The 26,745-nt window shown below is 40.4% G+C and overlaps 1 protein-coding gene across 1 annotated transcript; it reads right to left on the bottom strand.

Annotated features, from left to right (window-relative positions):
* Positions 1 to 599: 599 nt before the first annotated feature.
* Positions 600 to 26,056, bottom strand: LOC134294931 (folate receptor alpha-like). Its single transcript, XM_062966827.1, has 5 exons — positions 25,806 to 26,056; positions 22,744 to 22,891; positions 12,400 to 12,588; positions 6,581 to 6,716; positions 600 to 2,026 (listed from the first exon to the last, which is right to left on the bottom strand). The coding sequence occupies exons 2-5, from the start codon at positions 22,885 to 22,887 to the stop codon at positions 1,740 to 1,742; spliced, it is 756 nt and encodes a 251-aa protein (XP_062822897.1). The 5' UTR covers positions 22,888 to 22,891; positions 25,806 to 26,056; the 3' UTR covers positions 600 to 1,739.
* Positions 26,057 to 26,745: the final 689 nt, after the last annotated feature.

Below are 26,745 nucleotides of genomic sequence, written 5' to 3' on the forward strand. Positions count from 1 at the left end.
GCAGAGGGCGGTTAGAGGAATGAAGGCAGACGTAGCGGGGAGCGGCTCTTCTCCCGAAAAGAAGCCGAAGGAGGAGAGGCCCAGCCCGGCCAGGCGCTCCTTGCAAGTCCCGCTCTCCGATGGAGCTGCAGCGGCCCCTGGCGGCAGGACGTGGAATCGCGGCCAGTAATGTATTTGCATTTGCAAGATCCCACTCTCTTAGGGGATCCATCTGAACAGTGGAATGAAGGCAGTTTAGCACCGCTTTGAGCACCATTGGCTCAAGGCAGTGGCAGCCCCCGAGTGTCTTTCTTTGGAGAGAAAATAGTGAGGTATAAATATAATAACAATAACAGCAGCTCTGGGATTTGCACTGTGGGGAGGCAGGTAATAATTTGTTGTTGTTTTGCAAGGTTAGCTTTCTCTGCCAAAGGTTGCATCTACAAATAATGTTATTTTGACATCCTGTTATGTCTATAATTTTGCAACACTTTCACCTTTTTTCTCGGTGCATCTGCACTGCAGAGTTAATGCAGTTTGATATCACTTCCACTGCCATGGAATTGCAAACATTCTCAGATCTGGAAGCCAAAAAGCAAAGAAAACCCAGACAAAAAAAGTATTTAAGAGCCAGATTTAATGTATTTATTTTTTCATCTATTTGCGCAACACAGCAGTGGAGGTCCAAAAGCAACCATTCTCAGTGTTGCTGGACTGCAACTCCCATCACTTTCTGCATAGCCAAGACCGATGGGAGTTGTAGTATAACATCATTTGGACAGAAATGTGCGACATAGAAGCCCAAAAGCATAGGTAAAATTGAAAATATTTATGGACTGCAATTCCCATCACTCTCAGCATAACCGAAACTGATGGGAGTTGTAGTACGAGATATCATTTGGACAGAAATGTGCAACATAGAAGCCCAAAAGCAACCTGTAAAATTGAAAATTTTATGGACTACAACTCCCACCATCCTCAGCATAGCCATGGCTGATGGGAGTTGTAGTCCAGTATAATATGGATAGACATCCATACAGTGAAGAGACCCAAAAAGCATCTTTTCCTCAGTGAACTACTCAATGTCTCTGGACTACAACTCCCATCACTCTCAGCATAGCCAGGACTGATGGGAGTTGTAGTGCAGCATCATTAGGATAGAAATACACAGTGAAGATGTACAAAAGCAACTTTTTTTTGTGAACTCTTCGGTGTTTCTGGACTACAACTCCCATCACTCTCAGCAGAGCCAGGACTGATGGGAGTTGTAGTGCAGCATCATTAGGACAGAAATACACAGTGAAGAGGAACAAAAGCAATTGTTCTTTGTGAACTACTCTGTATCTATGTACTACAACCCCCATCACTCAGCATAGCCAGGACTGATGGGAATTGTAGTCCAGCTTCATTTCGAAAGCAGTCCAGAAACAATTTTCTCAGTGTTCCTGAACCACAACTCCCATCACTTTCAGCATCTCCAAGGTTGATGGGAGTTGCAGTCCGACATCATTTCAGGAAGGAAATATACAACATAGACATCCAAAAAATCCTGAACTCCTTAATGTTCGTGGACTGCAATTCCCATTGTCCCCCTGAGCAGAGCCAGGGATGATGGGAGTTGTAGTCTGGCATCATTTGGAGGAAGAGGAAGGCCATGGAAAGAGTGTTTGGCTTGCACAACATGCGCAAAGAGCATTGCATCTTCTTTTCCTTTGTTTCCTTCCTAAGAGGACCAGGGAAGGTCAGTTGGTCTGAGGAGGTCACTGGAGGGCAACAAGGAAGAGGGCAGCCGAGGTCACAAACAAAGCCCTCCAGGTCAAGGGGACAATGGACGAGGCCTGCCCTGCGTTGGCGTAAAACTCGGCCACGGCCACGTTGGGGTTTCCCTGGGAGGCGTCAAACCACATCTGGATGCAGCGCCCGCTGCCCCGGGTCCAGGAGGTGAACTGGTAGGAGTTGGTCCAGATCTTCTCACACAGGTCCTTCGGGTGAGGGAAGACCAGGCGCCAGGGCTGGCAGGAGGAGCCCACGGGACACTGGTTGACCTCTGGAAGAGAAGGGAGGGAAGGAAGGAAGGAAAGAAGGAAGGCGAAAGAAGGAAGAAAGGAGAAGGAAGGAAGGAAGGAAGGAAGGAAGGAGAAAGAAGGAAGGAAGGAGAAGGAAGGAGGGAAAGGAAGGAAGGAGAAAGAAGGAAGGAAGAAGGGAGAGAGAGAAGGAAGAAAGGGAAGAAGGAAAGGAAGGAAGGAAGGAGAAAGAAGAAAGGAAGGAAAGAAGGAAGGAAGGAGAAAGAAGGAAGGAAAGAAAAAAGGAAGGAAGGAAGGAAGGAAGGAAGGAAGGAAGGAAGGAAGGAGAAAGAAGGAAGGAAGGAAGGAAAGAAGAAAAAGTAAGAAAGAAAGAAGGAGGGAAAGGAAGGAAAGAAGGAAGGAAGAAGGGAGAGAGAGAAGGAAGAAAGGGAAGAAGGAAAGGAAGGAAGGAAGGAAGGAAGGAAGGAGAAAGAAGAAAGGAAGGAAAGAAGAAAAAGTAAGAAAGAAAGAAGGAGGGAAAGGAAGGAAGGAAGGAAAGAAGGAAGGAAGGAAGGGAGAGAGAAGGGAGGGAGGAAGGAAGGAAGGAAGAAGGGAGAGAGAGAAGGAAGAAAGGGAAGAAGGAAAGGAAGGAAGGAAGGAAGGAAGGAGAAAGAAGGAAGGAAGGAAAGAAGAAAAAGAAAGAAAGAAAGAAGGAGGGGAAGGAAGGAAGGAAAGAAGAAGGGAGAGAGAGAAGGAAGGAAGGGAAGAAGGAAAGGAGAGAGAAGGAAGGAAGGAAGGAAGGAAGGAAGGAAGGAAGGAAGAAGGGAGAGAGAGAAGGAAGAAAGGGAAGAATGCAAGAAAGGAGGAAGGAAGAAGGGAGAGAGAAGAAAAGGAAGGAAGGGAGAAGGGAGAGAGAGAAGAAAAGAAGGAAAGAAGGAAGGAAGGAAGAAGGGGATGGTGGGAAGGAAGGAAGGAAGGAAGAAGGAAGGAAAGGAAGGAAAGAAGAAAGGAGAGAAGGAAAGAAGGAAAAGAAAGAAAGAAAGAAAGAAAGAGAAAGAAAGAAAGAAAGAAGGAAAGAAAGGAAGGAAGAGGGAAAGAAAGAGGGAAAGGAAGGAAAGAGGATGGATGGATGGATGGATAGAGGAAGGAAGGGAGGAAGGAAGAAGGGAAAGAAGGAAGAAGGGGAGGGAAGGACAGAAAAAAGGAGGAAAGAGAAAGGAAGGAAGAAAAAGAAAGAAAGGAAGGAAGAAAAAGAAAGAAAGGAAGGAAGAAAAAGAATGAAAGAGGAAGGAGTAGAAGGGAGAGAGAGAAGGAAGGAAGGAAGGAAGAAGGGTAGGGTGGGAAGGCAGAAAGGGAAGAAGAAAGAAGGAAAGGAAGGAAGGAAGGAAAGAAGAAAAAGAAAGAAAGAAGGAGGGAAAGGAAGGAAGAAAGGAAGGAAAGAAAGAAGGTAGGGGACAAAAGGGGAGGGAAGGGAGGAAGAAGGGAAAGAAGCAAGCAGGGAAGGAGGGAGGGAAGAAAGGAAGGAAGGAAAAAAGGAGGAAAGAGAAAGGAAGGAAGAAAAAATGAAAGAGCGAGGAGGTAAGGAAGCGCGGTAGGAAGGAAGGAGGTAAGGAAGGAAGAAAAAGAAAGAAGGGAAGAGAAAGGAAGGAAGGAAGCAAACAAGGAAGGGACGAAGTAAGAAAGAAGGAAGGAAGGAAGGAAGGAAGGAAGGAAGGAAGGAAGGAAGGAAGGAAGGAAGGAAGGAGGATGAGAGAGAAGGGAGGAAAGGAAGGAGGGAGGGAAGGAAGAAAGGAAGAAGGGAAAGAAGCAAGCAGGGAAGGAAGGAAGGAAGGAAGAAGGAAGAGGAGGAAAGGAAGGAAGGAGGGAGGGAAGGGGAGGGAGGGAGGGAGAAGTGGAGGGAGGGAAAGAAGGAAGGAGGGACGGAAGAAGGGAAAGAAGCAAGCAGGGAAGGAAGGAAGGGGGGAAGGAAGGAAAGAGGAAGGAAGGAGCAAGGAAGCAAGGAAGGAGGGAAGAGAGGAAGGGAGTGAGAAGTGGAGGGAGGGAGGGAAGGAAGGAAGGAAGGAAGGAGGGGAGGGAAGGAAGAAAAAATAAAGAAGGAGGAAGGAAGCAAGGGAGGGAGGGAGGAGGTAAGGAAGAAGGGAAAGAAGGAAGGAGGAAAGAGAGGAAGGGAGGAAGAAGGGGTGAGGGAGGGAGGAAAGGAAGGAAGGAAGGAAGGAGGATGAGAGAGAAGGGAGGAAAGGAAGGAGGGAGGGAAGGAAGAAAGGAAGAAGGGAAAGAAGCAAGCAGGGAAGGAAGGAAGGAAGGAAGAAGGAAGAGGAGGAAAGGAAGGAAGGAGGGAGGGAAGGGGAGGGAGGGAGGGAGAAGTGGAGGGAGGGAAAGAAGGAAGGAGGGACGGAAGAAGGGAAAGAAGCAAGCAGGGAAGGAAGGAAGGGGGGAAGGAAGGAAAGAGGAAGGAAGGAGCAAGGAAGCAAGGAAGGAGGGAAGAGAGGAAGGGAGTGAGAAGTGGAGGGAGGGAGGGAAGGAAGGAAGGAAGGAAGGAGGGGAGGGAAGGAAGAAAAAATAAAGAAGGAGGAAGGAAGCAAGGGAGGGAGGGAGGAGGTAAGGAAGAAGGGAAAGAAGGAAGGAGGAAAGAGAGGAAGGGAGGAAGAAGGGGTGAGGGAGGGAGGAAAGGAAGGAAGGAAAGAGGTGAGAGGAGGGGAAGAAGAGAGGAAGGAAGGGAGCAAGAGAGGGAAGGAAGGAAGAAGGGAAGGAAGTAAGAAAAAGAAAGAAGGGAGGAAACAAGAAAGGTAGGAAGGAAGAAGGGAAGGAAGTAAGGGGACGAAGAAGGGAAGAAAGAAATTCAAGAAGGAAGAAGAGAAGGAAGCAAGAAAGAAGGAAGGGAAGGGAAAGAAGGAAGCAAGGAAGAAGGGAGGGAAGAAAGGAAAAAAGAAAGGAAGGGAAAAGGAAGCGTTAGGTAGAATAGGAGCCAGGTTTAAACAGAAGCTGCATAGCCATCTGTTGAGAGGGATTGGATTGTGTCTTATAATCATAGGTTAATAATAAAGCAGGAAAATGATAATAATGCAGGAAAAGCACAATCCAAGCACCCCCAACAGATGACCATCCAGCCTGTTTAAAAGCCTCACCAGTCTCCGAGGCAGAGAGTTCCACTGCTGAACAGCTCTTTTTACAGTCGGGAAGTTCTTCCTAATGTTCAGTGGAATCTCATTTCTTGTCATTTGAAGCCATGGCTCCATTGAGTCCTAGTCTTCAGGGCAGCAGAAAGGAGGCCTGCTCCCTCTTCCTTATGACACCCTTTCACCTATGTGTACATGGCTCCTCTCCACTTTCTCTTCTGCAGGCTAAACAGACCCAGGTCTTTAAGACGCTCCTCAGAGGGGCCGGGCTGTGGCGCAGCTGGCTAGTAACCAGCTGCTATAAATCACTACTGACCGAGAGGTCAGGAGTTCAAAGCCCGGGTCGGGTTAAGCCCCCGACCATTAAATAGCCCGGCTTGCTGTTGACCTATGCAGCCCCGAAAGACAGTTCCATCTGTCAAGTAGGGAAAATTTAGGTACGCTTTATGCGGGAGGCTAATTTAACTAATCTACAGCACCATTAAAAAAAACTGCTCACGAGGAAAAGAATGAAGAAGAACAGCCACCAATGGACGGTGAAGCAACAGCTCCCCCTGTGGCCAGAATCGTGAAGCTGGAAAGATGTTTAAAAAATGCCTCTGTGTCTGTCTAAAACTGAATGTTGTTTGTCTGTTGGCATTGAATGTTTGCCATATATGTGTTCATTGTAATCCGCCCTGAGTCCCCTTCGGGGTGAGAAGGGGGGAATATAAATACTGTAAATAAATAAATAAATAATTCATGGTCTCCCTCTCCTTGGCACCCATATAGTCACTTCCTTCCTGGCAGAACTGGGTTGGACTAGATGGCCCCTGGGATCCCCTGGGATCCCTTCCCACTCTAGTGCAGAACAGACTGCTTGAAAGTCCAGTTGAGGTTTTTAAGCAGAAGATGGATGGACATCTATTGGGAGGGATTGTATTGTCTCTCTCTGCCTGGCAGAATGGGGTTGGACTAGATGGCCTTTGAGGGGAACTTCCAACTCTAAGATGCCATTAGTTTAACTGACACTCTCTCAGCCTCAGAGGAAGCCAATTGCAAACCTCCTTTGGGGAAATTTGGCCCAGAGTTTCCTGTCGGAGGTTCACACAGGGTCAGGGGCGGTTCAACCGTTAGGCCAACTAGACCGTTGCCGGAGGTGCCATTCCCTATACACGCATTTCCCCTGTTTTCAGAGTGTTGTTCTTTATTTAGGCTTTTCCTTAATCCCTCATTATCTAACATTTTCGCTTATCCAACACTTTTATTTTTCAGTGATTGGTTTTGGGGGGGGGGGGGAATGCCAAAATTCTGTTCACCTACACTTGAAAATTACCTTGGGCCGGCCCTGCACAGAGTCGCCATTAAGTCAGAAATATCTTGAAAGCACACAGCTGTAAATAAGGCATGGGTGCATGAATGCATGTATGTATGGCCAGCTTGTCAGCAAGGTGGAAGTTTGGACTACGATCCGGAGAAGACAGATCATGGCTCCCAACTTACTTGTGGACCAGTCCCAGCCTTTGTGCCAGTTCTCCTTGCAGGTGTAGTCGTCCTTGCAGTCCTCCCACCATTGCTCACAATCCTCTTTGCACAACGGGACGTGCAAGATCCGCTCCCGGCGCCAGGACTGGTCCGCCTGCAGCCCAAGGCGTAAAGTACAGCAAGCAATAGTAGTATATTATATTACATTATTGCATATAACAATATTATATTACAACTAGCTGTGCCCGGCCACGCATTGCTGTGGCGAAGTCTGGTGATATGGGAAATAAAGTATTGAGGAATCGGTGGTAGTTAAGGCAAAGGGTAAAGGTTTTCCCCTGATGTTATGTCCAGCCATGTCTGACTCGGGGGTTGGTGCTCATCTCCATTTGTAAGCTGAAAAGCCGGCGTTGTCCATAGACTCCTCCAAGGTCATGTAGGATGACTGCATGGAGCGGCGTTACCTTTCCACTGGAGCAGTACCTATTGATGCACTCACATTTGCATGTTTTTGAACTTCTGGGTTGGCAGAAGCTGGGGCTAAAAGTGGGGGCTCTCTCCGCTCCCCCAATTGAAACCTTTCGGCCTTTTGGTCCAGAAGTTCAGCAGCTCAGCGCTTTAACACGCTGCGCCATCAGGGGATATTATTTCCTAAAGGTTGTGAATATACAATATTTCTGATTGGTTTTTTTTGTTTGTTGGAGGCAAGTATGAATGCTGCAATTAGGAAAAATGATTAGGATGTAATGGCCTTGCAGCTTTAAAGCCTGGCTGTTTCCTCCCTGAGTGAATTTTTTGTTGGGAGGTGTTAGCTGGCCCTGATTGTTTCCTGTCTGGAATTCCCTTGTTTTCAGAGTGGTGTTGTTTGCGATATTTTATGTGCTTCTACTGTCTGTGGCCCTGAGAAAACAGAGGATTTTCCAGACTTTGATGATGGGAATACTTTGTTGGGAGGTGTTAGCTGGCCCTGATTGTTTCCTGTCTGGAATACCCTTGTTTTCAGAGTGATGTTGTTTGCGACATTTTATGTGCTTCTACTGTCTGTGGCCCTGAGAAAACAGGATTTGCCAGACTTTGATGATGGGAATACTTTGTTGGGAGGTGTTAGCTGGCCCTGATTGTTTCCTGTGTGGAATTCCCCTGTTTATTTACTGTCCTGGTTTTAGAGATTATATTGTTCTGCATTATTCTATCCCAGTAATTATTTCATATTAAAGAAGACTCTCACTTATCCAACATTCGCTTATACAATGTTCTGGATTATCCAATGCAGTCTGCCTTTTCATAATCAATGTTTTTGTAGTCAGTGTTTTAAATTCATTGTGATATTTTAGTGGTAAATTTGTAAATACAGTACAGTAGAGTCTCACTTATCCAACATAAACGGGCCGGCAGAAAATTGGATAAGTGAATATGTTGGATAATGAGGAATTAAGGATAACCCTATTAAACATCAAATTAAGTTATGATTTTACAAATGAAGCACCAAAAAATCATGTTAGACAACAAATTTGTTAGAAAAAGTAGTTCAGTACACAGTAATGCTATATAGTAATTACTGTATTTATGAATTTAGCACCAAAATATCACGATATATTGAAAGCACTGACTACAAAAATGTGTTGGATAATCCAGAACGTTGGATAAGCGAGTGTTGGATAAGTGAGACTCTACTGTAAATACTACATAGCATTACTGCGCATGGAACTACTTTTTCTGTCAAATTTGTTATATAACATGATGTTTTGGTGCTTAATTTGTATAACGATTACCTAATTTGATGTTTAATTGGCTTTTCCTGAATCCCTTCTTATTATCCAACATATTCACTTATCCTGCCGGCCTGTTTACGTTGGATAAGTGAGACCCTACTGTATATTTCTAATCTTATATTATCTGCTCAGAACTGGATTATCTGAGGCTCCTTCTTCACAGCTGTATAAAATGCCCACTGAAGTGGATTATATGGTAGTGTGGAGTCAAGATAATCCAGTGCAAAGCAGATAATATAAGATTATAAATGGGTTATATAGCTGTGTGGAAGGGCCTTGAGTCTACACTGCCATATAATCCAGTGCAAATTAGATAATCTGTGGAAGAAGTCTAAGTGAGGCCTAAATCTGCCTGTCCCCTAACTGAAACCTGGCTGTCCCTTGGTTGCTAGGCAACCAAGTGGGCAGAGATTAGCCCTCTAAACTGGCAGCAATTGGATAAAAAAATTATTGCTCTCCCTCTAATTAGGACTTTATTTTTCTTTTCTTTTTGTTGTATCAACCTTGAGGCGTGGATGATGGGTTGTGTTGTCAAATTTTGAGGTTGGGGGGCCTGTACTTTTGTTGTTTTGTGAATTGCCGTGATGCCATCACTCTTTTATATATATAGATATTGCATATAACAATAGTATATTATTATATTGCATATAACAATAGTATATTATTATATTGCATATAACAATAGTATATTATTATATTGCATATAACAATAGTATATTATTATATTGCATATAACAAAAGTATATTATTATATTGCATATAACAATTGTATATTATTATATTGCATATAACAATAGTATATTATTATATTGCATATAACAATAGTATATTATTATATTGCATATAACAATAGTATATTATTATATTGCATATAACAATAGTATATTATTATATTGCATATAACAATAGTATATTATTATATTGCATACTAGCTGTGCCCGGCCACGCGTTGCTGTGGCTTAGTCTGGTGGTGTTGGTCAGTCTACATTAGGTTGTATTTATGCTGTGACCTTCTTTATACTCACATTAGTAGTAGTATTTGAAGTCTGTTACCTTCTTCAATTTTTGTGTTGATTGATAATTGCTTGAGATCCCTGTTGTCTTTGGTTTGTTGTTAGTTGTAATGTCTGATTCTGCTGAGTGCGGTTTATATTTTTATTGTGGTACAATAGTCCTTTTTTTTGTTTTGCCTGTGTAGGTGTTTATTATTATTGCTGTTGTTGTGGTCATGAAGGTTGGATAAGTTAGATGCTACTGTATTGTTTTTTGGAGGCCCAGTGTAGCACTGACTGGCCTCTCAGCCTCAGTGCCTGACTGTTTCTTGCCTGTGATGGTGTTGATTCTTATTGTTGTTGTTATTGTTATTATTGTAATTGTTTTTTTGGAGGCCAAGTGTGAATGTAGGGATTGGATGAGTTGTGTTGTCAAATTTGGTATTTGTTATAGTCACAATGCGTTGTTGTGAGTTTTGTGGGTCTGGATTGTGGTTTTGTGGTGTAGTTGTGTTGTTACAACCGGGAGAAAAGGCTTTTGTGTTGTGTTGTCAAGTTTTGTATTTCTGGGGCGTTTAGTTGTGCACCAAGTTTCGTATTTCTGGGGCGTTTAGTTGTGTTGTTATAGTCACGATGCATTGTTGTGAGTTTTGTGGGTCCGGATTGTGGTTTTGTGGTGTGGTTGTGTTGTTACAACCGGGAGGCAAGGCTTTTACGTTGTGTTGTCAAGTTTTATATTTCTGGGGTGTTTAGTTGTGTGCCAAGTTTTGTATTTCTGGGGCGTTTAGTTGTGTTGTTATAGTCACGATGCGTTGTTGTGAGTTTTATGGGTCCGGATTGTGGTTTTGTGGTGTGGTTGTGTTGTTACAACCTGGAGGGAAGGCTTTTGCGTTGTGTTGCCAAGTTTCGTATTTCTGGGGCGTTTAGTTGTGTTGTTATAGTCACAATGCGTTGTTGTGAGTTTTGTGGGTCCTGTGTGTTTTTGTGGTGTGGTTGTGTTGTTACAACTGGGAGGCAAGGTTTTTGCATTGTGTTGCCAAGTTTTGTATTTCTGGGGCGTTTAGTTGTGTTGTTATCGCATGATGCGTTGTTGTGAGTTTTGTGGGTCCGGATTGTGGTTTTGTGGTGTGGTTGTGTTGTTGTAACCGGGAGGCAAGCCTTTTGCATTGTGTTGCCAAATTTCGTATTTCTGGGATGTTTAGTTTTGTTGTTATAGTCACTGTGCAAACAACTTTATCATTTTATATATATAGATAACAATAGTATATTATTATATTGCTTATAACAATAGTATATTATTATATTGCATATAACAATAGTATATTATTATATTGCATATAACAATAGTATATTATATTGCATATAACAATAGTATATTATAATATGGCATATAACAATAGTATATTATAATATGGCATATAACAATAGTATATTATAATATGGCATATAACAATAGTATATTATAATATGGCATATAACAATAGTATATTATAATATGGCATATAACAATAGTATATTATAATATGGCATATAACAATAGTATATTATAATATTGCATATAACAATATTATATTATAATATGGCATACAATAATATTATATTATAATATGGCATACAATAATATTATATTATAATATGGCATACAATAATATTATATTATAATATGGCATACAATAATATTATATTATAATATTGCATATAATAATATTATATTATATTATTACATTATTTTTATTTTAATTACTACTACTACTACTATTACTATTATCATTACTGGCAATTTGATAAGGCACCAGCACTCATGCAGATGGGATGCAAGCCTAAACATGCAACATGTGTTGATGTTTCATGCACTATTGATTATGGGCAGAGCTTGCACAAGATTTTAAATAGTTTTGAGCATGAGACAAAGCGAGTGTGCATCAGAGAGCAAAGGTGCCTATCTCACAGCCTCATACGTTGCAATTCCGAAATTCCATGTAAGAGTAGGTTTAATCTATGTGTGTGTGTGTTATATACATATACATATAAAATGCATGTGTGTGTATGTGCATGTATGTCTACTATCACCATATACATTTATGACCTTGTTTTTCTCTCAGAGTAGACTCAAAGCAGCTGATGATAAAAATCATACAATGTGTAGATTAAAACCACTAGGCATATTAAACATTAAAATATAATTAAATATAGCCCTATTAAAATATAGTTAAAATCATTTTTAAAACCTATTAAATGACATGAAACACAACACCCCCTGGCTGTAGGCATGTGTGCATATATATGTCCATGAATGCATGTATGCTTGGGTATATACAGTGTGTGCATACATGTATAAATATGATGTGTATATGCATGTCTGTATACATATATGCATGTGTACATACATATATGTGTGCGTTTGCATGCATTCATATGTGCATATATGTATGCACATGGATTTATGTATCGTTGTGTAAATATGCATGTCCATGCATATCCATGTGTACATATATGTATCTGTATGTGCATGTATGCATTTATGTATGTATATGTATTTATATACATATGTATATACAATGTCTATGTCTGCATATATGTGTTTGCATAAATGCATGTGTGTGCATATATGTATCTGTGTGTGTATATATGTGCGCGCATGCATTTATGTATGGTTATGGTGTGTGTGTGTGTACATATAGTTGTATATGCATGGTCTATGTGTCTATATATGTGTCTGTGTATATATGAGTGCATGCATTTATGTATGGTTGTGTACATACATATGTATATGCATATCTATGCGTACATATTTATATGTTTATATATGTGTGCTTGCGTGCATTTATGTATATGTGTATATACATATGTATATGCAATGTCTATGTCTGCATAAATGCATGTGTGTGCATATATGTATTTCTGTGTGCATATGTGCACGCATGCATTTATGTATGCATGTGTGTACATATATGCATGTGTGTGCAAATACGCACATGTGTGTGTGCACATACATTTGTGTGTGTGATAAAGAGATAGGCAGATAGACAGACAATGTACATATACTTCCCTCCACCCAAGGAAAGAGACTCACCTGGACGACCCAGGGTCCCAGGTTAGGGGAGCATTCGTAGAGGCAGGTGTCCTGGATGAAGTGGGCCTTGCATTTGGCGGTCATGATGCCGCAGTGGTTCCAGTTGAAGTTGTAGAGGTAGGACACGTCCTGATGGGCCGCCTGGCTGGTGTTGGCCGTGCAGCAAGCAAGCTCCTTCCACGGGGAACACTGCCACGGGCAGACAGACAGACAGACAGAGAGAAGCATCCTCATCACCATCATACAGGCATCCTCATCCTGCACTTTTGCAATTAAAATGGAATGCATAGCTATAGGACAGCTTGGAAACAGTCCATGTGTGACCAAAATATGAATTTATGATATGGTATGAATGGAAGAGTGAAAGAGAGCTAGAAATTTGAAGACACCAGTCTGTAATGCCTGCAAACCATTAACTACCTGCTCAGGAATTGTAATTAAAACCTGCTAACGAGACCTGAAATAGTTGATCTGCCCAGCAAACTGTGATAAGAACTGCGACTGATAAGAGGAATGTTTACATCTGTTAACATCTGTCAACATTTGCTGACTTGATGAACTTTTGCTTGTTTGCTAACACCAATCAAGAGGAATCAACATCTGGTCCAGGAAACTGAGGATATTCCAGGATGGAAGGCGTCTATCACTCATTTACAACTTTGGGACAACATCATCAGCTATATAAGTGACCTTATGTGTCAGAGACAGAACGCCAGTGAGTAAAGCAAAACTCAGTTTATTGAGATTACAAAACTAAAAATGCCCGTAGGAGACAAAAAAACAGGGCAAACACTTGACTTCAGTGTGATAGGTAACAAAAAACAACTCAGATTGAGCTTAAACAACTCAAAGGGAAAAAACCGGGTTAAACAGAAGTATAATCCGGATTAAATCAAAAGTGCTTACTTCAGCCTGGCAAACAATGCAAACAAAGGAGGATCAACAGGAGTCAGAATGTAAACAACAGACTGGTAGCAGATTCCTCTCTGCTACTCAGAAACAGCAGGAGACTAAACCAGGCTTGTTTATTCCTCCCTGCAGCGAAGGAAAACGTGGTCGTAGTCAGGATTCAATTTAAGGTTCAACAGCCAACGATATCCAGGTCCAGGCTCAGCAGTCAGGGAAACGGCAGTCAGCAGGGTCCCAATCCGGTCCAGAGGTCAATAGCCAAACGTAGCCGTCTAGGAATCCAAAGGTCTCACCGATAAGCAGCAGAAGGGATAATCCAGAATCGAAGTCAGTCAGTCCAGCGTCAATCCAGTGTGAGTAGGTATTGCCCGTCAAAAAGACGACGGAGGTCCAAGCTATTGAGATTAAACACAAGTTGCACAGAGAAAAACCCCGCACAGTTCCTCCCGCCGTCGATGCCCAGTGTCCTTGGTAAACTTACGTATCCAGCAACGAATCACACCCATCTTCAGGAAGTTCCCCAACAAAAGCCCAAGCGTCCGTCCAGATTACCTTGCCCAACGCAATTAGACATTGATCCCAAACCCCAATTTATCCCAGTTCAAGCTCATCATCGCTGTCAGCTGCCATCCCAATTCCAGGCGCCCCAAACTCATCATCCTCATCAGAGCTAAAGCACCTTTGACTACGCCCCACAGCATCCCCAGCTGTGGATCCCGCTCCATCCCTCCAGCCAGTCCATGGGTCTGATCCTGCAACCCGCCACTCACCTCCCATGCTTTCATTGCCTGTTTCCCCAACACCCAAATCCTCCCTCACACGAGTCCATTCCATGTCGTCCTCCTCCGAGCTGGCCATCTCTTCCTCCAAACCCTCAGAAAAACCCTCAAATGAGTCCTCATCTGTCGGGTCTGTAAACAAATCCCGGAGCCGTTTTCGTTCACGATCCTCGAAAGAGTCTGACTCTCGAGGAGTCTTATGCCCCCTTCTTCTATTATCGGAGCCCGAAGGCTCAACCATAACATTATGAGAGTCCAGAAGGTGTGACAGACAGCGACGCTGTTCACCTGCCATGCTCAGTGGAGATGGTGTCCTTGGGAGTGGCAGATCTGCTCTGGGAAAGCAGGATTCTGTTCACTGTTTGGGGCCTCTTTTTCTCAGGGAAAGAGGAAGGAGTGCATTTTGAAGTCTTGGTCTTTTTGAAGTTTTGGCATTTTGGCGTTTTGGAAATATGTGTTGGCAGGCAGCAGTGGAAGCTGGGTCTGGCCTAAGCAGGTGCTTCTCCAAGAAGGGAGAAAGAATATGGTAATATTTGTGTGCATGAAGAATGAAAATGTAACCCCCCCCCCCCTTTGTTTGTTTTTTAGCCAATGTTACTGTAGGTTGTTTGTGAATCCAATGTAGTTGCATAGAATCTGTATGTTTGTATGTCTAAATGTTGTTCTTTGTTCTGCTATACCTCTCAGACTGAAATTGCAATAAAAAGAACCTATGCTTTAAAGTTATTGAAAAGTTATTCATAACATTTTTGGTGTCAGAAGTGGGATATTCTGTTCAGTCTGACCAGGATGTTTTAACTTTTGTTTTAAAAGTCTTCATGACACATGCAAAAGGGAGTCTTTTTCATGGAGTCTTAGTGGAACACAAGCTTAACATGAGCCAACAGTGTGATGCAGCAGCTAAAAAAGCCAATACGATACGAGGCTGCAACTGCAACTCCCAGAAGTCAACTCCATTGAGCCTTGTCAATTAACTGCATTAATTCTGTGATGTAATTGCATCCTTAAGACTAGTGTTCATGTGGCCTGCCCTGGTTTTTATTGCTTTTCTGAATTTTGGGTTGTAATATATGTTATTATTTATTGTATTGTTATATTGTGTTATATGTTGTTTTATATTTTGTCATATTGTATGGTTTTGGTCATGGCCCCATGTAAGCCGCCCTGAGTCCCCGTTGGGGAGATGGTGGCGGGGTATAAATAAAGTTTTATTATTATTTTATTATTATTATTATTATTACGTTGTCATCGGCATATTGGAGTTCTATAACAAATGTTGTGACGTTGGTTTTGGTTTTTAATCAGCTGAGATTAAATAGCTTGCCATCTGTTTGATAAATGATTTCCACTCTGGTGGAATCATAATAATATTCTTATATTAATAATAATATCATCTTGTAGCAAATTGTACAGTGCAATTTGATACTGAACCTTTTTTGGGCCATCGCTTTTCTTTAGGAGGACCCTTCTGTCACCCTCTTACAAGACACTCTTTGTTTTAATACGTGTTCATATTTAACCATCTCTCGATCAAAGTTCCCTTGGAATCATAACTTTATGCAAAGTAACATACAGTAATTATTGTGCCATAAAAGAGTGGTGAAAAGAAGATATAACAAACAAGATAAACCCAGGGTAGAGAACAAATAAGGACGCAGGTTAGAAATCAGCATGAACGCACTGAAGTATCAAAGCAATAAAAACATTTTAGACTAGACAAAGGACAAAGCTTGCACTGTGCAACAAGCTGATGTTATTATTAATATAAAAACATTAATATGATTCCATCATAGTGGAAATCATCTATCAGCAGATTAGAAGCCAAAACCAAGGTCACAACAACATCTATTATAGAACTCAAATATGCCGATGATAACATAGTCTGTGCACATTCAGAAGAAGACCTATCTTTGTTTTAATACGTGTTCATATTTAACTGTCTCTCAATCAAAGTTCCCTTAGAATCGTAACTTTATGCAAAAGCATATGGAGCATATGGTAATTATTGTGCCATAAAAGAGTGGTGAAAAGAAGATATAACAAACAAGATAAACCTGGGGAGAGAGCAAATAAGGGCGCAGGTTAGAAATCAGCATGAACGCACTGAAGTATCAAAGCAATAAAACATTTTAGACTAGACAAAGGACAAAGCCTGCAATGTGCAACAAGCTGATATTATTAATATACTAGAGTCGAAAACAACGATGTTATGTTGCTGCTATAATAATTTTAAAGAGCTAGTTTTAATTTTTTAATAGGTTTTAATGTTTATATTGGAAAGTGCTTATAAAGGTTGTATATTACTGATGTCATGGCCTATGGTTAGTATAAAAAACAATTCATTCATTATTAATATAAGAACATTAATATGATTCCATCAGAGTGGAAATCATCTATCAGCAGATTAGAAGCCAAAACCAAGGTCACAACAACATCTATTATAGAACTCAAATATGCCGATGATAACATAGTCTGTTCACATTCAGAAGAAGACCTATCTTTGTTTTAATACATGTTCATATTTAACTGTCTCTCGATCAAAGTTCCCTTAGAATCGTAACTTTATGCAAAAGCATATGGAGCATATGGTAATTATTGTGCCATAAAAGAGTGGTGAAAAGAAGATATAACAAACAAGATAAACCTGGCGAGAGAGCAAACAAGGACACTGATTAGAAATTGAAATTAAAATCAGCATTAAGGTACTGGAGTATCAAAGCAATAAAAACATTTAGACCAGACAAAGACTGCACTGTGCAATTTGATACAAGCTGATATTATTATTAATATAAGAATATTATTATGATTCCACCAGAGTGGAAATCATCTATTGAACACATGGCAAGCTTTTTAACCTCAGCGGACTGAAAGCCAAAACAAAGGTCACCACAACATTTGTTATAGAACTCCAATATGCCGATGACAACGTAGTCTGTGCACATTCAGAAGAAGACCTACAAGCCACTCTCAATACCTTCGCAGAAGCATACGAGAAGCTCGGCCTCTCATTGAATATTGAAAAAACCAAAGTGCTCTTCCAGCAGTTGTCAGCCAATCCCTCTGCAAAGCCAGGAATACAACTTAATGGTGTCACATTAGAAAACGTTGACCATTTCCGCTCCCTTGGCAGCCACCTCTCCACAAAAGTCAACATTGACACTGAAATACAACACCGCCTGAGCTCTGCGAGTGCAGCATTTTTCCGAATAGAGCAAAGAGTGTTTGAGGATCGGGACATCCGTAGAGAGACCAAGGTGTTGTTTATAAAGCCATTCCCCTCCCAACCCTGCTCTACGCCTGCGAAACGTGGACGGTCTACAGACACCACTCTCAACTCCTGGAATGATTCCATCATCGTTGTCTCCAAAAAATCCTGCCAATCTCTTGGGAAGACAGGCGGACAAATGCCAGTGTGCTTGATGAAGCAAAGACCACCAGCATTGAAGCGATGCTCCTACGCCATCAACTCCGCTGGACTAAAGGCCACGTTGTCCGAATGCCCAAAAGCAGCTCCTCTACTCCAAACTCAAGAACGGGAAACATAATGTTGGTGGGCAGGAAAAGAGATTTAAAGATGGGCTCAAAGTCAACCTTAAAAACTGTGGCATAGACACCGAGAGAGAACTGGGAAGCCCTGGCCCTTGAGCGCTCTAACTGGAGGTCAGCTGCGACCAGCAGTGCTGTGGAATTTGAAAAGGCACGAATGGGGGGTGAAAGGAAGAAACATGCCAAGAGGAAGGCCCATCAAGCCAACCCTGACCAGGACCACCTTCCACCTGGAAACAAATGTCCTCTCTGTGGATGAACATGCGGGTCAAGGATAGGACTCCACGGTTACCTACGTATCCACCAACACCAAGACACTACACTTGTGCTCTGTGTCTGGCCTGTTCTACAGGTCACCATTGTACAGGTTGAACATCTCTTATCAAACTTGGACAATGAGGGATCGACTAAGTAAGTACAGTAGAGTCTCACTTATCCAACGTTCTGGATTATCCAATGCATTTTTGTAGTCAATGTTTTCAATACATCGTGATATTTTGGTGCTAAATTCATCAATACAGTAATTACTACATAGCATCACTGCGTATTGAACTACTTTTTCTGTCAAGTTTGTTGTTAAACATGATGTTTTGGTGCTTAATTTGTAAAATCATAACCTAATTTGATGTTTGATAGGCTTTTCCTTAATGCCTCCTTATTATCCAACATATTCGCTTATCCAACATTCTGCCAGCCCGTTTATGTTGGATATTTATTTATTTATTTATTTATTTACAGCATTTATATTCCGCCCTTCTTTCTCACCCCGAAGGGGACTCAGGGCGGATCACATTACACATATAGGCAAACATTCAATGCCTTTTAACATAGAACAAAGACAAAACAAACATAGGCTCCGAGCGGGCCTCGAACTCATGACCTCCTGGTCAGAGTGATTCATTGCAGTTAATTGCAGCTGGCTTGCTCTCCCGCTTGCGCCACAGCCCGGATAAGTGAGACTCTACTGTATTATTATTATTAACAACAATATCAATACTCTTATTGTGATGCATTTTTATCCCATCTTTTCCCCCAATATAGGGAGGGATTTCCCACTCTGGACCTTCCACAGATATATAAACCTTCCTTGCTTCGTTTTTTCCAAAAGACCTCAAAACCTCTGAGGATGCCTGTCATAGAAGTGGGCGAAATGTCAGGAGAGAATGCTTCCGGAACATGGCCATACTGCCCGGAAAACACACAACAACCCTGTGATTCCAGCCATAAAAGCCTTGACAACATAGAGATCAGAAATGCTTAGAAATTGTTTTGGATTTTTTTTCAGATTCTGCAATTCCAAAATTTGCATATGCCTAATGAAATATCCTGAAGGTGGAACCCCAGTTTAAACACATTCATTTTATTTCATAAACCATATTATAAACACAGCCTGAAGGTCATTTCATTCAACATATTTAAAGTAGCATGAAATTAATGCATGTTCCACACACACCTTAGACGCATAGCCGGAAGGTCATTTCAGATTATCTGTAATACGATTTGCATGATGTACATCTATAATGAGATATCTTGGAGACGGGATCCAAGCCTAAACTCGATATTTACGTTTCATAAAGGTGGTAGTCGTAATGATCTTGTGCATGAAACGAAGTTTGTGTGGAAAGGAACCATCAGCAAGCGAAGGGGTCACTCTCTCTCAGCCTCCCACTTTGTTTTCGAACTGCTAGATAGGCAGAAGCTGGGCTAAAGGTCAGGAGCTCACCCTGACCCGGGCTTCGAACTGTCAACCTTCCAGTTGGTGAGATTGATTGCAGCTTCGTGATTAACCTGCTGTGCTAAAGTCCAGCCCATATAGGAAAGGGGGATGGAGAGATGGAGAGATAGACAGATAGAAGAGACAGAGGATGGATTGATAGAGAAAGGATGGATGGATAGGTAGAGGAAGGGGTGGATAGATAGAGGAAGGATAGATGGACAAAGAATGGATAGATAGATAGATAGATAGATAGATAGATAGATAGATAGATAGGGTAGAGGAAGGATAGATGGGTGAGTGGATGAGTAAGTGAAAGGAGGGAAGATGGAGAGAGGGAGGAGGAAAGATGATATAGACATAGGATGGATTGATAGAGGGAGGATGAACAGATGGACAGAGGAAGGGAGGATAGATAGATAGATAGCCCGGGGCCGGGCTGTGGCGCAGCTGGCTAGTAACCAGCTGCTATAAATCACTACTGACCGAGAGGTCATGAGTTCGAAGCCCGGGTCGGGTTAAGCCTCCGACCATTAAAAAAAAAAAATAGCCCCGGCTTGCTGTTGACCTAGCAGCCCCGAAAGACAGTTGCATCTGTCAAGTAGGGAAAATTTAGGGACGCTTTATGCGGGAGGCTAATTTAACTAATCTACAACACCATAAAACTGCTCACGAGGAAAAGAAGAGGAAGAACAGCCATCAATGGATGGTGAAGCAACAGCTCCCCCTGTGGCCGGAAATCGTGAAGCTGGAAAGATGTTAAAAAAAAAAATGCCTCTGTGTCTGTCTAAAACTGAATGTTGTTTGTCTATTGGCATTGAATGTTTGCCATATATGTGTTCATTGTAATCTGCCCTGAGTCCCCTTCGGGGTGAGAAGGGCGGAATATAAATACTGTAAATAAATAAAATAAATAAATAGATAATAGGTAGGATATTTGCATGAGGGTGTTGTGGTTCAGTCTGATGATGAAGGGGGATTTGGGTTTATGCCTCCTGGACTCAGCGCGGACGCTTGAGGCTCAGGTGTCAGCGGTGGCCGGGAGGGCCTTTGCACAACTCAAGCTTGTGCGCCAACTGCGGCCATACCTCGTGAAGTCTGACGTGAGCACGGTGGTCCATGCCTTAGTTACCTCTAGATTGGACTACTGTAATGCGCTCTACGTGGGGCTTCCCTTGAAGACGGCCCGGAAACTACCATTGGTCCAGCGCTCGGCTGCCAGGTTAATTACGGGGGCGAGTTACAGGGAGAGATCTACTCCCCTGTTCAAGGAGCTCCACTGGCTGCCGTTCATTTTCCGGTCCCAATTCAAGGTGTATACCATCACCTATAAAGCCCTAAACAGTTTGGGACCCACCTACCTTCGTGACCGTATCTCCTACCACAAGCCTACACGATCCCTTCGATCGTCAGGGGAGGTTCTCCTGTCCCCACTCCCGATATCCCAGACCCGCCTTGTGGGAACAAGGGAGAGGGCCTTCTCTGCTGTGGCCCCCCGATTGTGGAATTCTCTGCCCACTGAGATTAGGCAAGCCCCCACACTAGCAGCCTTCAAGAAAGACTTGAAAACATGGCTCTTTCGCTGTGCTTTTGGAGAGTAACCCTTTTATATTTCTTTTCCGTTGCTCCCCCTAATATCTATCCTCCAGAATACCCCGCTCCCTTATGACCCTGTTCGCTGTGGTTTTTATTTTTTATGTCTTTCTCACCCTGAGTTTTAACTTAATGTTCATGTGGTCTGCCCTTGTTTTCATTGTCTCCTTGTTTTATTTTGTAATGGATATTATTTACTGTATTGCTTATCGTACTGTGCTGTGCTGTTTTATATATATATATATATATATATATATATATATATATATATACTGTTTACATTGTATTGTTTTGGGCAGATGGCGGCGGGATATAAATAAAGTTTTTTTATTATTATTATTATATGCAGGTTGACCAAGGAAATGTTGAAGGCTCTGAATTGTCAGAGAGGCGGCAGGCTAGCAGCGAAGCAGAAGTTCATGATAAACAGACTAGTAGTGAAGCAGAAGCCAGTGATAAGGGTGACCTTTCACAGGATTCAGAACATCAACAAGTCCCAGGTGGCTCTGACAGTGAGTCAGAGGAGTCTTCCTTAGATAGAGATACACTGCCTAAATTGCCTTATGGGTGAACCGCCCCTGTCAATAAACAATATTTAAACATTGACCAGAAAAATGAAACACACTTACTACATAGATACATAGATAGATACATAGATAGATACATAGATAGATACATAGATAGATACATAGATAGATACATAGATAGATACATGGATACATGGATACATGGATACATGGATACATGGATACATGGATACATGGATACATGGATACATGGATGCATGGATACATGCATGGATACATGCATGGATACATGCATGGATACATGCATGGATACATGCATGGATACATGCATGGATACATGCATGGATACATGCATAGATACATGCATAGATACATGCATAGATACATGCATAGATGGATACATGGATAGATGGATACATGGATAGATGGATACATGGATAGATGGATACATGGATAGATGGATACATGGATAGATGGATACATAGATAGATGGATACATAGATAGATGGATACATAGATAGATGGATACATAGATAGATGGATACATAGATAGATGGATAGATAGATAGATAGATGGATACATAGATGGATAGATAGATAGATAGATGGATACATAGATAGATGGATAGATAGATAGATGGATACATAGATAGATGGATACATAGATAGATAGATAGATACATAGATAGATAGATACATGGATACATAGATAGATGGATACATAGATAGATGGATACATAGATAGATGGATACATAGATAGATGGATACATAGATAGATGGATACATAGATAGATGGATACATAGATAGATAGATACATAGATAGATAGATACATAGATAGATAGATACATAGATAGATAGATACATAGATAGATACATAGATCCATACATAGATCCATACATAGATAGATCCATACATAGATAGATACATAGATAGATACATAGATAGGGAGGATCAGATAGACAGAGGATGTGAGGGTGGGGAGAAAAGATGACAAGAGGGAGAAGGAAGGAAGATGAACAGATAAGGTAAAGACTTTTCCTTCCTTCTCCTAGAATCCTAGCCTTGGAAAGGCCTTCCAGAGGCCATCTAGCTTGACCCACTCCCGCTAGGCAGAAAGCCACCATCCAACCCCTCCCGTGTTCTGACGCCATTGAATACAATGGGACTGCGCTCACTAGCTCTCCTGGTCCCCCCTGTAAAACATGGGATGCTGAGCAGCCCAGAATCCCATGGAATTCCTCCCAATGCATCTCCGATTGAGGCGTCCCATACCTGTTGGTGGAGCTCATCTTCTGGGCCAGGCTTTGTCTTCTGGTGCTTGCCATTCATGCACATGTTCAGCACCGACTCCTTTGCAGCCAAAGCAGCCAAAATGGGAAGCAAAAGGCAGGACAGGACCAGGCGAAGGGCCGCCATCTCCCTGGGGGCAGAGAGGGAGAAATTGGGGACAAAACAAGGCAAAATGGGGGCTAGCAGCAAGGCCAGAAACCCTACACTCTTGACCCTTTGCAGGGACTGAGACTTATACTTCCTCGAAGGCTTTGATACAGAGGCTGGATGGCCATCTGCCGGGAGTGCTTTGATTGTACTTTTCCTGCATGGCAGGGGGTTGGACTAGATGACCCTGGGGGTCTCTTCCAACTCTATTATTCTAAGCCTCCCAGAGGTCATTCAGCCAAACCTCCTTCTGCAAAACAAGATATAAATATATTTCGTACAATATTTATATATATAATACAGATACACATAATAAATGAGCAATAACTAATAATAAATAAATATAAATTTAATACAATACATACCAACATAGATATAATAAATATTATATATTATATAATAATAAATAAAATAATATATATATATAAAATAAATAAAATAATATATATTTAATAATAATACAAATAAATGAGCATTAATACAGTAGAGTCTCACTTATCCAACATTCTGGATTATCCAACGCATTTTTGTAGACAATGTTTTCAATACATTGTGATATTTTGGTGCTAAATTTATAAATACAGTAATTACTACATAGCATCACTGTGTATTGAACTACTTTTTCTGTCAAATTTGTTGTATAACATGATGTTTTGGTGCTTAATTTGTAAAACCATAACCAAATTTGATGTTTAATAGGCTTCTCCTTAATCTCTCCTTATTATCCAGCATATTCGCTTATCCAACATTCTGCCGGCCCGTTTATGTTGGATAAGTGAGACTACTGTATAATACAGATACACATAATGAGCAATAACTAATAATAAATAAATATAAATTTAATACAATAGATACCAACATAGCTATATAATAAATATTATATATTATATAATAATAAATAAAATAATATATATATAAAATAAATAAAATAATATATATTTAATAATAATACAAATAAATGAGCATTAATACAGTAGAGTCTCTCTTATCCAACACCCGCTTATCCAACGTTCTGCATTATCCAACGCATTTTTGTAGTCAATGTTTTCAATACATTGTGATATTTTGGTGCTAAATTTATAAATACCGTAATTACTACATAGCATTACTGTGTATTGAACTACTTTTTCTGCCAAATTTGTTGTATAATATGATCTTTTAGTGCTTAATTTGTAAAATCATAACCTAATTTAATGTTTAATAGGCTTTTCCTTAATCCCTCCTTATTATCCAACATATTCGCTTATCCAACATTCTTCCGGCCCATTTATGCTGGATAAGTGAGACTCTACTGTAATAAATAAATATAAATTTAATACAATAAATACATACTAACATAAATATTTATTATATATTATATAATATATAAAATACATATTTAATACTAATAATACACATAATGAGCAATAATTAATAATAAAGAAATATAAATTTAATACAATACATACCAACATAAATATATAATAAATAATGTTATATATTATATAATCATAAATAAAATACTATATATTTAATAATAATAACATGCATAATGAGCAATAATTAATAATAAATAAATATAAACTTAACACAATGAAGTCATACCAACATAAATATATAATAAATAATGTTATATATTATATAATAATAAGTAAAATAATATGTATTAAATAATAATAATAATAATAATAATAATTAATAAAATTGGAAACATAAATATATAATAAATGTTATTTAAATGATATAAATATAATATACTATAATATTAATAATACAAATATACATAATAAATAAATATAAATAAATAAATAATAAATAATAAATAAAATTGGAAATAAACACATCAAGCCAGTGTTATAGTGCCTCAAGTCCCAAACTGGGAAAAGTCTGAATGATGATGATGATGATGATGATTGCAGCATTGGTTTAAATAGTGTTTTCTCTCTTGTATTAATAATGCGGTATTCTGCCTTGAGCTGCTAGGAGAGTCTGGTAATATATTTATTATTACATATTATGACACAGCAAACGAGATCTATATGCTGGATATGGTTTAGTATTATTACTATTATTGTTGTTTATTATTATTTATTATTATTACTATTGATATTATTATCCCAATTTTATTTTATTTTTATTTTTTAAATATATATTTTTATTGAAGTTTTACCTTATAAGATAGAGTAAATTACCGTGTTTCCCCGAAAATAAGACAGTGTCTTATCTTAATTTTTGCTCCCAAGGATGTGCTAGGTCTTATTTTCAGGTGATGTCTTATTTTTCCATGAAGAAGAATTCATATTAATTGTTGAACAAAAAATGAACATTTATTATATACTATACAGTAGTTGCCATCACAAACCAGCATAACCAAACAAGCTGTGAATCCTATCAAGATTTTCTTGTTACTACCATTATTTCCATGTACAGTAGAGTCTCACTTATCCAAGCCTCGGTTATCCAAGCTTCTGGATAATCCAAGCCATTTTTGTAGTCAATGTTTTCAATATATCATGATATTTTGGTGCTAAATTCGTAAATACAGTAATTGCAACATAGCATTACTGCGTATTGAACTACTTTTTCTGTCAAATTTGTTGTCTAACATGATGTTTTGGTGCTTAATTTTTAAAATCATAACCTAATTTAATGTTTAATAGGCTTTTCCTTAATGCCTCCTTATTATCCAACATATTCGCTTATCCAACATTCTGCCAGCCCGTTTATGTTGGATAAGTGAGACTCTACTGTAAATATAAATTCAATACAATTATTACATTCCAACATAAATATATAATAAGTAATATATATTATAGAATAATAAGAAAAATAATACTGTATGTAATGTATGTTTTAGCCACCCCATTCCTACAATAAGGCAACCATCCCTAAAACAGGCAGCCCCGTCCCTTACATACCTGAGTGCAAATCCAAACTCTCCCTGGAAGCCTTGGCCGGTCTTGAAGAGTGTTTTAATACCTCCCGGCCTTCCTCTGGCCTTTGGCGAGGCTCACCTGTGTCCAGCAAAAGTCCCAATTATCAGGAGTGCAGCTGGGGTGGATTCCTGATTCCCAAGGAGCAGGATCCAAAGATCAGCCCGGAGGCCTTTGGTCAATGATTGCATAAGGAACACAGAGCAATTCCTTGACGAGGGAAGGATAGTTTCCCTTTCTTCTACCAAAGGCGAAGGAAGGAAAGACCCAAAGGCCAGAAAAGGTCATTTCTGGACATCATAAAAACATGGGGAAAGTTTATTAAACTGCAAAGAAAACTGTCTTTTCAGGAGGGACGTCATCCTGCAGCACATTTTGCTTTGGGAAGTTTTGTTTTCTGGAATTATTCATTCTGGACACAACAACCAGGTGTTTTCCAGGGCCATTTGAACCCAGGTCTCCTGGGGAAAAAAATCTACATATATAAAAGGGTAATGAAATTTCGGCCTAGGACAAAACAACAAAACTACACATCCCAGAAACACTAAACTTGGCCGCACAACCCCTCATCCACGCCTCTACATTCATACAACAAAAATGAAAAGAAAAATAAAATCCTAATTAGAGGGAGAGGAAGAATGGTTTTTATCCAATTGCTGCCAGTTAGAAGGCTAAGCTCCGCCCACTTGGTCTCCTAGCAACCCGCTCAGCCCAGGGGACAGGCAGAGTTAGGCCTCACTTAGGCCTCTTCCACACTGCCTAGAAGATACAGATTATCTGATTTGAACTGGATTATATGGCAGTGTAGACTCAAGGCCCTTTACCTTAACTACCACCAATTCCTCAATACTTTATTTCCCGTACCATACTTCGCCGCAGCAACGCATGGCCGGGCACAGCTAGTATATATATATAAATATGTAAT

This window comes from Anolis carolinensis, unplaced genomic scaffold (assembly GCF_035594765.1).
Source record: "Anolis carolinensis isolate JA03-04 unplaced genomic scaffold, rAnoCar3.1.pri scaffold_33, whole genome shotgun sequence".
NCBI classification, from domain to species: domain Eukaryota; kingdom Metazoa; phylum Chordata; class Lepidosauria; order Squamata; family Dactyloidae; genus Anolis; species Anolis carolinensis.